Raw genomic sequence first — 16,845 nt, 5'->3', positions numbered from 1 at the left:
GTGAGTTGCTTTATAGAGAAATACATTGGAGTTTTCCCACAGTCTTTGGGGTATAACTATACCCTGCCAGATGATCACAAGGCCCATATATAATTCTAGTTTCAACTTATGGATGATTTTCTTGACTTTTGCAACTTTTACAGTCAAAACTTTTAGCACATCTTATCAATTAGTTCCCAATTCAAATATCATCCCATGTACCAATAAAAAAAAAAAATCAAAAAAAAAAAAATTTAACCCATGCAGGACGCCATCCCTGATGACCATCTTCCTATGATGGTTTCCTATCACATTTTCTTCATTACATTTCAGTGCCTGGATATTATTTTACTCATTTGTATATATTTTTATAACAATGATATATGGTATAGTTGTAGTCCATAGTAATAATATCTCAACTGGAATGTTAAGTTCTCTGAAGAAAGGCCTCTGTCTTCTTCATTGCTTCAATAATACATGCAGTGCCTAATAAATGTAGATCAAAGGACTGATTGACTAACTTAGGGAAAGGCACAGTAAATATTTAGCAATAGACATGGACAAATCTTGATATATGCTTAAAAACTAACATAATATGAACTGTGCAGAAATTTTGCTTCCAAAACTCCCATAAAAAACATTGAAAATTCCGAATGCTGTCCATCATGGCAGCCTAGAAGCTAGTTCTTGTTATATGTTCATACCATCACTTCAGTTTCATATAACTGCTTTATTTGCAAAAACTGCATTCATCAATTGTGTTTGTCAAGAGGAATGTATTTTCCATGACCTACAATTATTGAATTTCCCCACAGATAGCTCAGCAAAAGGCAAATATCAAAGTAGGTGTTCTATTCATTTGCTCAGAAGGTTTCTTTATGCTTAGCAAAGATAAAAGAGTGAACCAATGGATTATTTGGTGCCACTGTTGAAAATCCTAGTCTTATCTGTGAGATCTTTTTTGGTTCCCTATATTGAGGAGGCCACTTATCTTCTCTTTTACAGTACATGCCTCTTTCTCATTCTAATTTCTTCTTACAAAACTGGTGAAATAAAATGTTCACAGACATAGGCAAATTTAATATAAGACTTGCAAAGAGTTTTCTTTGTCTCTGACACACAGAACATGGATAGACATGTCTTTTTTGGTAAGCAATGAGCTAGTTATATCTAGTTGTACTTCCCCAGATGTTATATCAATAGAAGCAAACTATCAAATAAAATTTTCTGGATGCTGTTACAATACTTGTTATTCCAAACATTTTTATTGCTAATAATCAAATTTACATTACTTCACTTCTTCCTGTAGGTATTTTACAGTCATTGGCATTTGTATTCCTCAAATTCAACATATTGCCTTTCCTTATAACTACATTGTGCTATTTGAAGACTTTTCAGATGCCTGCTTTTCTGCTTTTACCCTTTTGCCCAGCATATTTCCCCTTTTGTCTGATAAACACAACTTTATTAGCAGGGTGTTTGCATTTCTTATTTTATATTATGGAAATGTTTGTTTAGATTTTTCCCTACTCTGACTTTCCTTATGTTGTCTGAATATTTGAATACCAGCAAATATAATATCCAACTTTTATTGATCACCTTCTATATTCTAGGCACTTGTTTGACATAGATTATTCCTAATCTTCAAAGCTGCCTGGCAAGACAGATATTATTATCCCTTTTTTATAGCTGAGGATGCTGAGATGCAAGGTGTTTTAGTCAGGTCTTGATGAAAGTCACTCAGCAAGTTAGTTTCAGATATGGATTCCAAGACTGGGATTGTCTCTGCAGTTAAATAAAGTGTGTGTCTGTGGTTGGGGGTAGGGGGAGGTGGAGAGAGAGAGACAGAGAAAGAGATTTGTATGAAGGTTATAGGGTCTTCCCCAGAAAAAAGCTTAAGCATTCCTCTGTACCTTTATAATTTATTCTATTGCTATATTTTAATTTTAAAAGTCAAAAAATTACAAAGCAATTATGTACATTCTTTTTCATTTTCCAGTCTGACTATTCCCTGCATAAATGAAGCTGCAGTAAGGGTAAACCATAATTTACCATTGTAAGTATCTGGCACTATAGATATATTTAAACTTTAAGAAAGAAATTCAGTTGGTATTGCTTTAGGCAGCTCCTGGTTACAGTGTCAGTCTAGTAAAAATGCATGTAACTGAGTTCTCACAGAGGGAAGGTGATGCGGTGCTTTTGTACACAGAATATATGAGGCAAATTTACTTTTAAGTAGACATAAATAAGGTGGGCAGAAGACTCCCTGAAGCAATGGTCAAGACTTTTGAAAGGGCAATAAATTCTGATGAAATTATGTTACTTAGAAAGATAGAAGTACCCACATGTTTTCTCTCCAACAAAGTAAAAATTGAAAATTTGTAATCAAACTAAAACTATGATATTTTTTTAAATAACACTACCTACTTTATTTTGAATTTCACGTTTTTTATAGATGCATGGAAATGACTTGTTTTCATTAGATCTTATCAAGTCTACGCTTCCTTTTTACCTCTAAAATATAGCCTGCTTTGCTCATCTCTGCATCCTTCACTGACAAGGACACTGTGGAATTCTCAGTTCAAGATTGATTATCCCCATCCATGTCATGTGCCTGTTCCAGATAACTAGGACATACCTAGAGCTTAATAGTCGAAACTTTAGAAACGCCTGGTGCTCCCAGTGAAAGGATTATTTTGTTAATTACAAACATTTCAGAGGTTATTGGTTTCCTCCTCATTTCCCCTTGGCTTGCCTTCTGCTGCTCTGACCTCACTGAAGAATGCTCTAAAAGGTGTTTTCAAAAATTACTCTTTTTTTCCTCCCTAAATGTCTATGCTCTTTTAAAATTTATTCTGCTTATTAAGTTTTGCCATGTCATATCCACAGACACCCTTTTCCAAGTCTTTTATTTTTTTCAGGCTGGTGGCTCCCAACAATTTGTATTTCATTGTCATTTAAGCCTAATGCAATCCATGTGTACTGCTGAGGTATTTCAATAGGCAAGGGATGTTTATTCTCAACACTTTAATCAGCAAATGCTTGTAGAAAATCTTATAGTGAAATTCAGAAGGTGAATGTTTGTTTTGTAGCTCTATCAGTAAATGGAGGACTGCATGTTTCAGCACATAGTACTTTATATTTTTCATGTTTTTATGAATATCTTTATAGGGAATAGATAGCCAAGTCAATACAAGAAAATGGTTTTTAACTATTATGAATTAGTTGGTCTAATAGTGTTATTAGTTCATCATATGACAATAAATATACTAGAAGCTTCGATAAAGCACACTTCTGTAAAGAACACTTCTTTTGTTGTTGTTTTACTTGAATGAGGTGCTCAAATATATTTTTTCTCTGTACTTTTTTTTTCAAAAATATTTTTATGATGATTTTAGTTCAGAAAGTATGAAAGTATTGTAATATTTTTATATTTGATGGAACTCTCTGCAAGTAGTTTTTCTATGACTGAACTCAGTAATGGTTTGTGTGAAGAATTTGATACCTGACAAGAACATATTTGCTACTGACTGACAGGAAATGGAAACTTTAAGACTTATGTCACCAGTTTTGGATGTCACAGTGTCTGACAGTCTGGTATAATCTAAACAGTGACATGCTTCATCGTAAATTAAAGAATTAAAATCATGAGGACTTATTTCCATATTTGAGGGCCACTGCTTAAAGATAGTAATATTATTGAGTTAAGAAACACTGTTATTGAGTTAGGAAGAGAGATGTAGCACGGTATAATAGAAACCCAAATTTTGATTAGAAAAAAAATGTTTAAGATGATAATGAAGCCTGTCTTTCACTATGTCATTTGTGAAGCAGTCAAAATTATACTGACCATTTCATTGGAAAGGCTAAAAGAGAAATTAATCAAAGTGAAAAATACATAATTGTAGTACTCTGATTTTCCTAGCTGTGGGTTAACTGTTCTCTAATAATTCTTTCCTTATTATTTCTCTCCTACAAACAAGCTCTACCACTTTTTATTTAACGGTCTTACTCTTTATAGCCATGAAGCTATTCAGGGACTACTTCTCTCATAGCTAGATTATTTTTACAACTTCTCCCCTGTGTTCTTTGCTGTCCTCAAAAAAAAAAAAAAAAGTCTTCTTGTATTATCCATATTGACTAACATTTTTCTTTTGTCACTTCACTCTCACCTTCAGAACATACATCTAATTGCTCCATATTGCCAATAAAATTCAAATGACACTGGTGTGGTTCAGAGCTCTCCTGCTATCTTCAATCAACTCCTCTAGGTTATTTCCCATTACATCCTTACTCCTTTCTAAGAAATCAGTGTGCTATTTCTTTTGTTCTTTGCACATCTCTCTTTCACTTATTCTGTCATGATATTTTAATGAGAGGCTATTGTGCTATGGTTAGGTTCTAGGTTACAAATATAAATAAACATCATCTTACTCCTTAAGGTTTGCTTGAGATAGCACATGACAGGCAGAAGCATCTGAAATGCTGTGTGGTAAGTGCTGTAACAGAATTATTAATAAGTTATAGAGTGGTAAACAGAAGAATAAATATGAAGACAAATTTACAGTGTCATTTCATTACTAAAACAAGGAAATGTTACAGTTCACAAGTTCCATGAAGGTACAGACCTTTCTTATTATTATGGAGGTCCTTCAAAAGTACAGATTGAATAAATGCACACTGAACACATACCCCTGAAATTTCATCCTGTGAAAGGTGTTGATGATAGAAGTGGATTTTTCTAAGTGCAAAACCACCGTTTTGTTGAAAGTGCACTGGAGTAGGAATAAGAAAACCTGGACTTTGGTCCTGGCTCGTCTCTAACAAGTCAATTAACTTAGAACACCTCTCTAGTTGACATCCATTTCTTCTCTAGAACAAATAAGTTGGGCTAATTGTCCCTAAATTCTTCTGCTCTTTTGGTCTATAACTCTCTGTGTCAGCATTCATTCATTACTTTAGTGGACACACATTAATCGAAACTAGAGTCTGTGTGGTGCTAGATCTTGTGATTTGTTTATGTCACAGACATTCAAATCTCATCATTTGTTACTGGGGCTGGATGCTCTGATGGCTAGAATCAACAAAAGTGCTAACCACCTAAGGGTAGCAGACTGTGATTTACTTTCCCACTTCTTTAACCTTGGAGACACAGGCATGGACAGAGAAGCTGCAGCACTTTGAGCATTCCCTTGGTCACATGAGCAAGCAGGAATCCACATCACGCTTGGCATATTTGTTGACAGTGAGACTGCGGAGTGACTGAGTGAAGATTGAGACTGAGGTAACCTGACAGGTTGAGAGCTTAAAAGCATCGATTAGGGAATACGCAAGAATTTGACCTTCCTGCTGTCTCCATGTTTTGGTTTTGGTTCCTATAATGCTATAATGGGAGAGAGAGAGAGAGAGAGAGAGAGAGAGGAGAGAGTAAGAGAGAGAGAGAGAGAGAGGAGAGAGAGAGAGAGAGAGAGAGAGAGAGAGGGGAGAAAGAGAGAGAGGGGGAGAGAGAGAGAGAGGGGAGAGAGAGAGAGAGAGAGAGAGAGAGAGAGAGAGAGAGAGGAGAGAGAGAGAGAGAGAGAGAGAGAGAGGAGAGAGAGAGAGAGAGAGAGAGAGAGAGAGAAGAGAGAAGAAACTATTCTTTCATGGTTTGCAGTGATTATTCTGTCAAAACAGTAAGGGACATGAATTAATAACTACCTGTGTGCATAATTTTAAGACCCTTGCACAGGAGGGACTTAACTGACAAGGAAACAGTCCAGAGATTGCATTCCATGTGTGTCCGCAGCACACACTACTATATTAATCAGCCTTAGAAAAATCAATTTCCCGTGAGAGAGGAGCACAGATGCATCTTGTGAGTACTTATCATGCAGCCCAATGGCAGATATTCACATTGCACTTTTTAATTAGGTGATAAAGCAGCCTCACATATATGGTAGTTGGTGCTAATGAAAATTTACATAAGGAACTAAAGGAAATTCAATAGATGTGAAGATTACCATTTTGCACTTTTTCTTTCTATTTGTGGTAATAAAAAAAGTGTGAATTGAAAATCTAAAGAAAAATAATAGTTGACTTACTTTTAAAAGTGAAATATAATACTAAATAAGAACTCCTGCTTATGAACACAAAAAGGTAACTGAGTATTTCATTGTGACAGTATGTAACAAAAGAGAGTCCCCATATTTGTCTATTCTGATTCTAGAGTCATGATTAGTGGACTATAAATGTTTACCAGTGAACGCTGGGTTTGATTGTTTGTTCTTTTTAAGAATTCCATTTATATTATATAGAGGAAGTACCTACAGCTTTCTGTTCACTGTGATAGATGTGAACATGTAAGAAGAAATACTCTTCAGGGAAGATAACTCAAGGTATTATGCACTTTATCATTACTTCACCACTTACAGTTTTTTGAACATCATGTATAATTGGCAAAGTTTATCCAATTTGCTGCAATCAGTTGACTGCTCTTAAAATCTCAAGCATCTGAATTGTATCTTGAACTTAATACTCTTCTGTTTTCTATTCCTTGCTTTCCTTCTTAAATATACTTCAGATTATGTGACACTTTCATTAGCAGAGAATGTTTGCAACTTTCTTTAATTTTTAGGTAAAATTAATAAATGATATAAATAATATAATTCAAAAGGGAGCAAAGGGAGTCTTTCAATAGAAACATTTACTATTGAGTGTAACAAATAATCTTACAATAGGTTGTTTTGATAATATATAAGAATATTCCTACACTTATATGAACATTAGTAACAAAAATTTTTGAACTCTATGAAATAGTTTCTGATTAACTATTCTATTTATTAATTTTTTGGTCTATTCTTTAATCTATGTATTATTGTATTGAGGTTATTATCAATATTAATACAATTAATGATTAATTATATAATGGTTAATATAATTAATCATTTAGTAGAAAATAAATAATTAAAATATTTGTTGATAACTTTGTAGCAATTTATTTTTGTTATGCTGTTCAAAATTAAAATTGCCACACTTGCAAATGTGTAGAAGAGCACCCATAAATGTTTGCTATGCCTTCCAAAAATAACATAATTCTGTAAAGACTAATTGCATTTTATTACTATGTTATAGATTTATTTATTTATTTGCAGTGCTGAGGACTGAGCCCTCTTGCATGCTAGGAAAGTATTCTACCTCTGAGTTATATCCCACGCCCCCATTTTTTATTTCTAATTTTCCTTTGTATCTTCAATTCACCAGCACAATACCTGATAATTTTATATTTAAAAAGCATTTAACCAGCATTTAGAATCATCATCTTAACCAAATCATATTGGAGCAGGCATACCTTTGATTATATGATAATGTTTCTATGGAATCAAAACAACATTAATACATAAATATTTTTATTTTAAAAAAGTTCAAACAAAACAATTTATTTCATTATTTTAAAACAATTATTTTTTTCTCCAAGAGAAAAGAGAGTTGAATTTGGGGCCATTGATTGATTCTTCTTATGTCAGCCGTGTGTCTGAAACTTTGGTAATTTGGCTGCTTTTTATTATTATTAAAACATAAATTATAGATATCTCATATGTAAAAATGTAAGAAAATAAGTGATTTACTATCAATGATTGATCAATTTTACAAAAGCATGTAAGCCATTGAGTAACCACCATTTTTGGGCCATAATGCTTTGCCTTTATAAAAATCTGTTTAGTGTGACTCCACACACTCATAAAAATTATGTCTTATTTGTCTAACTTGTATACCAAAAGATCAAGCAACTTACAGGAAGGGAAAGAGAATTAACCCTGGAAGTTCAATGTAAACACAAGTGGGGGAGGGCTAATGGATAAATCAGCAGAATATGGCATGACTTACCATAGCAGTCAGTTTAAAACACATTCTGAAACATATGACAGCGGAAAAGAACAAATAGAAAACCTTACACAGAATCTGAGGGAACGTGTCATATTTATTCTTTGCATGCCCTAGAACAGGTAGCCTGCCTTACACATAGCAGATGCTCAATAAACATGTCAGAAGACTTCCTGCCTGTGAAGACATAGTCAAATGAAACATGATTTATGGAAAAAAGGAGAAACTGTCTTGATGTGGGGGAGAGAGGGTGGTAAAAAAGTCTGTTTCACAGTAATTTCTCATTAATGATGATGCTACTTCTCTAGTGACTGCTTAGCAGGAGAACATCTGATCTGCTCTCTGTAGCCAGCTTATTGATTGTGTGGGTCGATGTAATCTGATGCATAAAGAACCAGGAAAGTGGGAGGCAGCATTTTCCTAGCTAACTGCTAAGAAGCAGATAGTTTACACTTGATGCATCCAAGCTGAGTGGCCCCACGTGAAGTTGAATTATCAGTAAATGAAATCCTAAAATTGACAATTCTCTTTATTAGTAGGTCTAATGTTAGTGAAAAATTAGTAAGATTTAAAGAAAAGTGAAGATATTCTAAGGAGACACTAAATCCTTGGGCACAACTTGCTTTTCCTTTTTTTATATATACTTTATTTCGAACATACAGATTAGAATCTGGTTACAGGGTTTTAGATTACCTTGGTTTTTAGTTTCTATCTCCTATGATACTCAGTACTAACCATTTCATTGTTAGTTGGTATACACACTGCATACAGGTCAAAATGTTTTAGCGTGGAGAGTACACCAACAATATAACAGCATCCTTAATGCAAAATTTTCAAACCAATCAAACAAACAAACAACCCAGGAAAATAAATAAAAACTGCAAACATTTGATCTGTAATACAAATAAAAATATTGTTGAAGAAGAGAATGAGACTATTGGACAGAAGAACAGCTTGTATTTAAATGTCAGTTTCTATATGTCCAGCAGAGTTCCTAACACAAATTAGACTTTCACAAATTGCCAGTTTCTTTCCTTCCTCCCCAGGAGAAAATGTTAAATGTTACCTGCCAGAGAGGGTCTTTTTGCTCAGGAAAGAGCTCAAAGTATTTGTGGGCCAGTTGCAATGGAGGGAGAGTTTGCAGCTTCAAGTTAGTCCAGCTGTGCACGAAGTTGGCCAAGTTCACAAATGTATATAACCCCAGACGGTCATTTCCATAGTTAGATAAATGGGTCATGAAAATACTGATCTGAAAGATAAATAAAAATGACCACATAATATCATCTACTTAATTTCAAAACTGGCAGCAAAATTTCCAGGAAGCATATCACTTTTCCTTGGAATTTCATGGGAAGGACAATTATTTTTTATATGGAAGGACCAAATTTAATTTCTCCATCAATCTAACACTTAAACTCACTCTTAAAATTAAAGTTGTTATTGAGATGGGCGTTCCCTCACTGCTTATCCAAAGTATGGTGTAATTTTCAAACCCCCAAATGAAGTAATTTTCAAACTAGTGAAGCGTCAGAATCAGATCGGTTCTAAAAACATTGGTCTAGATATTTTCTGATGTAGTTACACACACATACATACACACACATACACACACACACACAAAGTTGAAATAGAGTCAAAGTTTAGTAAACTTATTTCTTTGTTATCTAGTGGAGATTTTTTTTCAGTACAGTAAAGGATTTCTATTGCTTTTTGCATAAAGAAATGATAAATGCTTGAGGAGATACCTGCTTTGCACATTATGCAATATACATTTATTGCAATATCACATAGTATCCCAATAATATGTTCAATTTTTATGTTTTAATGTATCAGTTAAAGATTAATTTAATTTTATAAAACTAATAATGTTTGCACAGAAATTGATTATATTTAGCTTAAACCTTTTCCATACTTACAAATCCTTTTATAGCTTTTCATACCTCAATGTTAACTCTAAAAATAGATGGCATTTCAGTTACTGTTGTTCTTTTGTGTATAATAAACTAAGGAAAAATGAAATCTAGATTGCACTGGACAGACCAAACAAAATTCTGAATATAATTACAGAGGTAATCTAATTTACAGTCTATCAGGCATTGTAGCGGGAGTTAAAAATAAATAAAAGAGAAATGACATAATTTTGATCTAAATTGCAGAGATTACTTCTGCAACTCATAAAAAGAGAATTCTTTTCCTATAACAATATTTTGTATATGTTCCTATATGTCAAATTATTTTAAAATATAAGTGGTTTAGAAGTAATTTTACTACTATTTATATAAACTTATAAATGTACAAAGCAACCAATATAATAGAATAAAAAATAAAGTATTTTGTTAATTTCATTCACAAAGTGGAAAAATAAGATGTTACAATTTATAATATTAGAATAAATATAGCATTTGAAATTGAACAGTAAATATAGAAGAAAAGTCAAGTGTCTCAAAAGCTAATGTTTTATAAGATTGTTCACTTACTCTCTTTTAAGAGTGTATGTTGCTTTATGTGATTATTTTAGACTATTTGGAAATAAAAATGGGTATGCAGTACCATTCCAGTATTATTTTTGTTGCAACCCAGCTGACTACTCTCTGCAGTAAAAGTTATACTGATGACCTTCAGTTCAGAAGATATAACATGCCATTGGATAACTGCAAATGCCCAGAGAAGAGGTCTTTTATTTCAAAATTTTAAAAAAAGCGTTACTTTGCACCAGAATTCAATACACAGTATTCTGGGGCAAGGAATTATAAGTAAAAGATACCAAGTTCATTCCTTGAATGCCTTTTTACTTTGGAAAAGACAGTGTCTTTCCATATGTCCTACTAGAATACTGAAAAGAATTCTCTGAGGAAAACCTCTTGAGATGATCAGATTCACTCCCCACTATAGTAAAAAGCAGAAAGGAGAAGATGAGAACATGACCCTTCACCCTTAGTTTTCCAGAACTGCAAAATGAGTAAAGTTTACATAACATTTATTATGTCCTAGGTATGATCCTAAGCTCCTTACATATATGAAGAATTAGTCTTTACCATGCTCTTACAAAGTAGGTCCTGTTATTTTCCTCTTTACAGATGAAGAAACTGATTCACAGAGCAGTTAAGTAATCCCTTGAAGTTCAAATCTAAATAGCATCAGCAGAGGAATTCAAACCCACGAAGCCAGATTCCCACTCCAACACAGGACATGCCTGATACCTTCTACCTAAGCACAGTTATATATTGAATCTGACATCCATCATTGTTTTTCCCCTTTTGCCCTTACACAAAAGATAAAGTATATATTTCTACATAAGACAGTGGAAAAGACTATGAAAGTATTATCTTGTCAACTGAGAGTTTTTCTTTTTTCTTTGAAATAGAATGATGAAAGAAATTATTTTTTAGAATCCTAAATAAAAACTTTTTGCAGGGAGGGGTGGGCAAGGCAATCTTTACTTCTGCAGAAGGTCTGCTATGGAACCTGGCCCCTAAATGGAAAGTTTTAAGACAATGAATTATAGTATTTGAAAACAATGCTACCAATAGATTGAGAATTTATCTTTGGATATAACATTCCTGTTATATTTCTTGTCCATTTTTTTCTCCTGAGTTATATTCAAAATTTTATAGTGTAAAAGAGAAAGGCTATTTTGAAGAATATTCTTTATATAGTTTGTTTAGTAGAAATTTATATTGAATTCCCCAAATGTTAGTTGATATAATATTATTACTTGAGATTCATATGGAATCATTTGAACAAGCTTGAGGTATCTATGTTACTGGTTTTTTCATTGGCCATTCTCTCACCCTTTTATCATAAATAGGAAATGTTCCCTTGGCAGGACTTAATTAGAGTTTCTACAACATAACATGGTATCAGTAGTTGATGACCATATAATTGCAATTGTTGTCATGAGAACTTCTTTATAATCACCACAAAATAATATGCATTTGATCCCAATAAGTATGCATTTATCTCATGTCACTACTGTAATTAAGAAATAAGACAGTGTAAGTAGTGTGCTTCAGAATAATTATAGTTTCCCAGGACTGAAATTATTATGAAAAAACCAGGCGGCAGGCTGAGTGCCTAAAGAAATATAAAATGTCCTAGAAATCTACCACCTGCCCTCTAGTGTTGTTATTTTAAGATGGAATTTTAAAGCTCTGGTGAACACCTAAAGTCTGACAAAATTATTTTTAAAAAATCTACTTTGAGAGTATTGTAAAGATTATTTTTAAATACATGATATCATTTCATTGAGGTATTAACAAAATGGTATTAGAAGATTTTTGTAGTAGTCTAGTTCTAAGTAGTCTTTCCAGAATTTTCTGTAGGAGACTAAGCCTTGTTTTTATGAAGGAAGTATAAAACTTAATGTAGGGCAAATGGAAAATCTGACCATGGAAAGAAACAGAATTGAGAGATGTTGTGTGGTTCTAAGCTGAGGCATGTTGGTGCAATTAAATTTCCCTTTTCTGGAAATAGAAAGAAGCACCCTGGCCATGATGGTTGCAATCACTGTTGTGTGGGGCAGCATGTGCACATGCCTTGCTGGTTAGAAACAAATTAGTGCTGGTATATGGTCAATTGACTGCACTTTAAGAAAAACAATTCTGCAGGCGCAGCTTAACTGTGCATATCTGGCTTGCTAAAAGCACCTATTGTGCAGACAGAGCATTTTAGTTTCAGTATTTCTGGACAACTGACTTGTTTTAAAGAAAAAAAAAAAACTTATTCTGGAGAGTGTAGGGAGAATAACATAAATTAAGAATGGATGTGGTTTGAGGTTTACATAAGGGAAGTCAAAGGATATGCAGTAGGATATAGTAGCAAACAATTTTTCACAAACCTATGATATATTGCTACTATTTTAACATGACAGTGTGTGTTCTACCTATCCTGTCCTTTTATTTACTTATTTTGATTCTTATTTTCTTACTATATGTTAAGAACACTTTTGCTCAATATTCCCAAAATATCATCTGGAGAAAATGAGTATAGTGCATGGGTGCAAATTGTTCATACGTGCTACTCATTGTACCTTGAAAGATTGCTGCTCAGAGACATGTATTGATTCATATAACCAAAGTTATCTCTCATAGGACAAAAGCAGGCAAGGACATCTTGTTCAATGGATGACTTTATATATATGTATATATATATAACATAAAATGCTAACATCAGCAGTCAACTGCCGCAGGCTTCCAGATGGGCTTTGAGGTCTGGGTGACATTACTTCTGTCACCAAGCATGCCCTTAGGCTGCCTTATCTTATTCTTGGCACTTCCACTGGTATTCCTCTCAAACCTCAAGGCTCTCAACTGCCTTACAGTCAAACATAAAACAAGCCTTAATTCTTCCTTTTGTCTACTGCAATAATATAAAAGTAAGTCGGTGAGCTTCTCATCATCTAATTATTCATTAGAAACAAAGTTTTTCATTAACATGATTGCCAAGCATAATATGCATAAGCCAAATTTGAGAAGATATGATCTATTGAATATTGAATATATCCATTCGTTGATGCAAGGAAAAATGGTACTTTTAAATATAGTAATGTATAAATCTTGATAATAGAGGATTGGGTAAATATAAGTGAACTCTCTGGACAATTATGAAGTCAGGAGAAAAAGCACCGTCATAGTAACATACGGGATATTGCTGCATTAATGCAGGCAAGTGGTTGTCCCCTCAAGTCTTTAATTGCAAGTTACACAATCAGTGATTTTGATAATAATTTACTTTTGCCTCTTTTATTTGGCTAATATCTAAAATACACAAAAAAGGAAAGAAAAACAGGAACACTAAAATGAAAATTAAAGACATCATTTTTTTCTGTAAAATGAAGCATCAACACTCTCTAGTTTGAGTTAAAATGTATTCAGTTTTAGTACCAGAATAGTTTCCTTGCTTTTCTTACTTGTATAACAAATACAATGTCATTGTAAATTTTATGGTCATGCATATCAATAGCCAGAATATATTATATAGTACCTTAAAATGGAATTTAGAATCATTTTTATAGAATCCATTTTTATTTAAAATTTATATTAAAATTTGAATGCTTCATTCTGTATATGACATTGCCTCCAGATCAAATCTTTTAAACAGTAGTCAGATAAGTGGTTCATAATAATAAAAATAGCAAATACAGAAAGAAGCAACAGCTGTGCTGAGCAGGTAGAGGCGGCCTCACTTTAAGGCAGCTTGCTCTGTACTCGTGTCCTAACATGGTGTTTTTCACGACCAGCATTAAATATTAGCAGTCAGTTTCCATTTTTGCCTCTGTGGCTCTGATGGTTTGCCCCTTTTCAGAAGGAGTCCATTGTGTTTAAAAATATGTCCATTAGCTTGTTAAATTATTGATTTAGGCTTTTAGTTCTCATAAAACGTGAAGACAGATGGAATATAGGAGAAAACATCCTTGATGGGCTTTGGCATTGTACTCATATTGTTCATATGAAAGCAATTTGGGTCTTTCTTTTGTTCCAAATGTAGGCTGGAACCATGCAAGAGACAGAAGAGTAAGATCATACTTAACATCATCAATTTGAATGCAATACTATTTCTTCACTTAAACACACAGGACATAATTGATAGGCAGCTTATATCTCTTCAGTTTGGGGCAACTAATATCTTGGTAAATGTGTATATATATGTTTTTAGATATGTTATATAAATGTTTATATATATATATATATATATATGTTTTTATATATGTTTTACTCAAAGTAAGGAGTTTGCCCAAACCTAATATAATTATATTATTTTTTCACTTAATCTAAAGATTGCCAATATTTTGGAGTCCACTATTTATTCATGCCATTTTATTTTCCCAAAATGAAACATTTATTGGAGGTTGGTTATGGTTGACCTTTCTTAATATTTTATACTGCTGAATAATGTTAATTTACTTGCAAAACTTTAAATTTTTGTAAAGTTTTTCTTTAATTCCTTGAATAGGTACTAAGAAGCTTTGGATTTTAGAGAAATAAGGATCAAGGGATTCAATGATCTGTCTGAGATTATACAGGAAATGCCAGAAAAACCAGCATTTAGAGCTGTCAACAAGTACATTGAACACTTAAAATTTTGTTAAGAGGGTAGAGCTCATGTTGAGCATTCTTAGCACAATAAAATAAAATTAAAAATCAAAAAGTTAGGTCACTAGGATTAGTACCCTTTCATACACCATGATTCTTCTAAAGCTTTGGCAACAAATTTGGTAAATTTTCTTCTATTTTCTGCTTTCCCTTCTTCTACCACTTTAATTATTTTGTAGATTTTATTTGTTACTGTCTTATAGTACAATAAACAGTACGTCAGTTATGCATTTCCCCCACAATTTATTCAATGTAAAGTACCATTTACATGTTTTTATTTTTGGAACTGGAGGAAAGAAAGTTTGTTATTCTGATACCCATACCTATAACTATACATACATTTCAGCTGACTACTGATGCTAGACATTCGAAGATAACAAATACTGGAGAGAAAATAAACATTTAATTTAGATAGATTTTACTGTTCTTGTTGCAATTAAAACAGACATCGAGGTTTTCCATGATGGATCACAGTAACACCAGTGTTGCAGACACAGAAAGTAATTCTAATTTCCAATTTCAAAGAAACACATTTCATTGATTTAGACAGAACTTTCAAGATTTATTTCTTTAAGAGACACTCTCAAAAGGAGAAATACCAGGGGAGGAAGAAGAAGAAAGAAAGAAGGAAACAGGGAAAAGAGAAAGGAAGGAAGGAAAAAAGAAAAGCAAAGGAAAGCTCCAAGACCAAACTTGTCTCTTTGTTTGTAGGTCAGCTAGATATTTCTAAGAGGAGACTGCTAAAAGTGGTTGAGTGCATATCTTTAAAGTCTCACTCAGAATACACTCTAGCTATCGATCTTCTACTTAGGCTACTTCCCTAAGCAGAGGGCCCAGGGCTGCATGTGACTTTCAGTGTGGTTTCATGTAAGATGTGAAACACCACAATATTTATAATTAATCACTTATTTCTTTTTGATGGTTTAACATTCTATACCCTTGACTATTGAAAGGAAGTCTTGAATCTTTAAAAAACTGAGTCTTTGGTTTTAATTTGGACACATTTAGTGAAGAAAATAATGTAAAGAGTTTTTAAAAAATCAGAAGAGATGGATTAAAGTGTCCCATGAGTTTTTATTTATTTCATAAGTCTGAAAATATAGAAAATGATTTTTCTATAAAATGGACTAATGCATATTGTTTGGATTTGCAGACAGTGGGACAGTACAAACATGAAATTTGAAATCAGAATGCCTGAGTTTGAGAACTTGCTCTGTTTTAATATCAATTAACTTCCCAGAACCTCAGACTTCTCTGTTGCTAAATGAAAACAATAACTTAGTTTACAGGTTTGTTGTGATGCTTAAATGAGTTAGAATATCATAAAACATCTGATAAATGAAAAACCTTGTATGGAAGTTATTATTATTATGCCTATTAAATTAAAGAAAATATAGAATATAGTAGTCCCCCTTATCTGTGGTTTTGCTTCACCAGGTTTGAATTACCTGTAGTCAACCATGGTTCAAAAATATTAAGTGGAAAATTCCCAAAATAAGCAATTAATAAACTGAATAACTTTTGCTAGAGTATATTGTTATGATTGTTTTATTATTATTGTTGCTAACCTCTTCCTGGGTCTAATTTATAAATTAAACTTTATCATAGGTAAGCATGTATAGGAAACAACAGTACATACAGAGTTTGGTCCTCAGGTTTCAAGGATCAATCTAAATGTATCTTCTGTGGATAATTAGGGATTATTATAATATATCAAATATAATCAACTTATTATCTCATATGCCTTTTATAAGAAAAGTCAGTATTTCTTCTTTTTATGATATCATCTGCATATGTCATGGCCTTTAATAACTAATATAATTTATAGATAAACCACAAAATGTTCATGTATACCAGAGTAAAAATGACTAAGTTCAATACTTAATACATGAAGCTCTTGTGTACTCTTCATGTT

General features: G+C 32.9%; 1 protein-coding gene across 4 annotated transcripts in view; it reads right to left on the bottom strand.

Annotated features, from left to right (window-relative positions):
- The window catches only part of NDST4 (N-deacetylase and N-sulfotransferase 4), a gene marked incomplete at its 5' end in the record, with an annotated part of 266,779 nt that overhangs the window by 26,020 nt on the left and 223,914 nt on the right, over positions 1-16,845 (bottom strand). For 3 of the 4 annotated variants that reach the window (XM_079154213.1, XM_079154211.1, XM_079154214.1), the window contains one exon: positions 8,906-9,088. The exons of the other annotated variant lie outside the window; for it this stretch is intronic. In XM_079154213.1, coding sequence (XP_079010339.1) covers positions 8,906-9,088 — 183 coding nt within the window. The remainder of the gene's footprint in view (positions 1-8,905; positions 9,089-16,845) is intronic. 4 annotated transcript variants of the gene reach the window in all.

This window comes from Sciurus vulgaris (genome assembly GCF_902686455.1).
Source record: "Sciurus vulgaris genome assembly, chromosome: 9".
NCBI classification, from domain to species: Eukaryota; Metazoa; Chordata; class Mammalia; order Rodentia; family Sciuridae; genus Sciurus; species Sciurus vulgaris.
The sequence above is the reverse complement of the archived record's forward strand: the minus strand, read 5'-3'. Positions and strand labels throughout refer to the sequence as shown.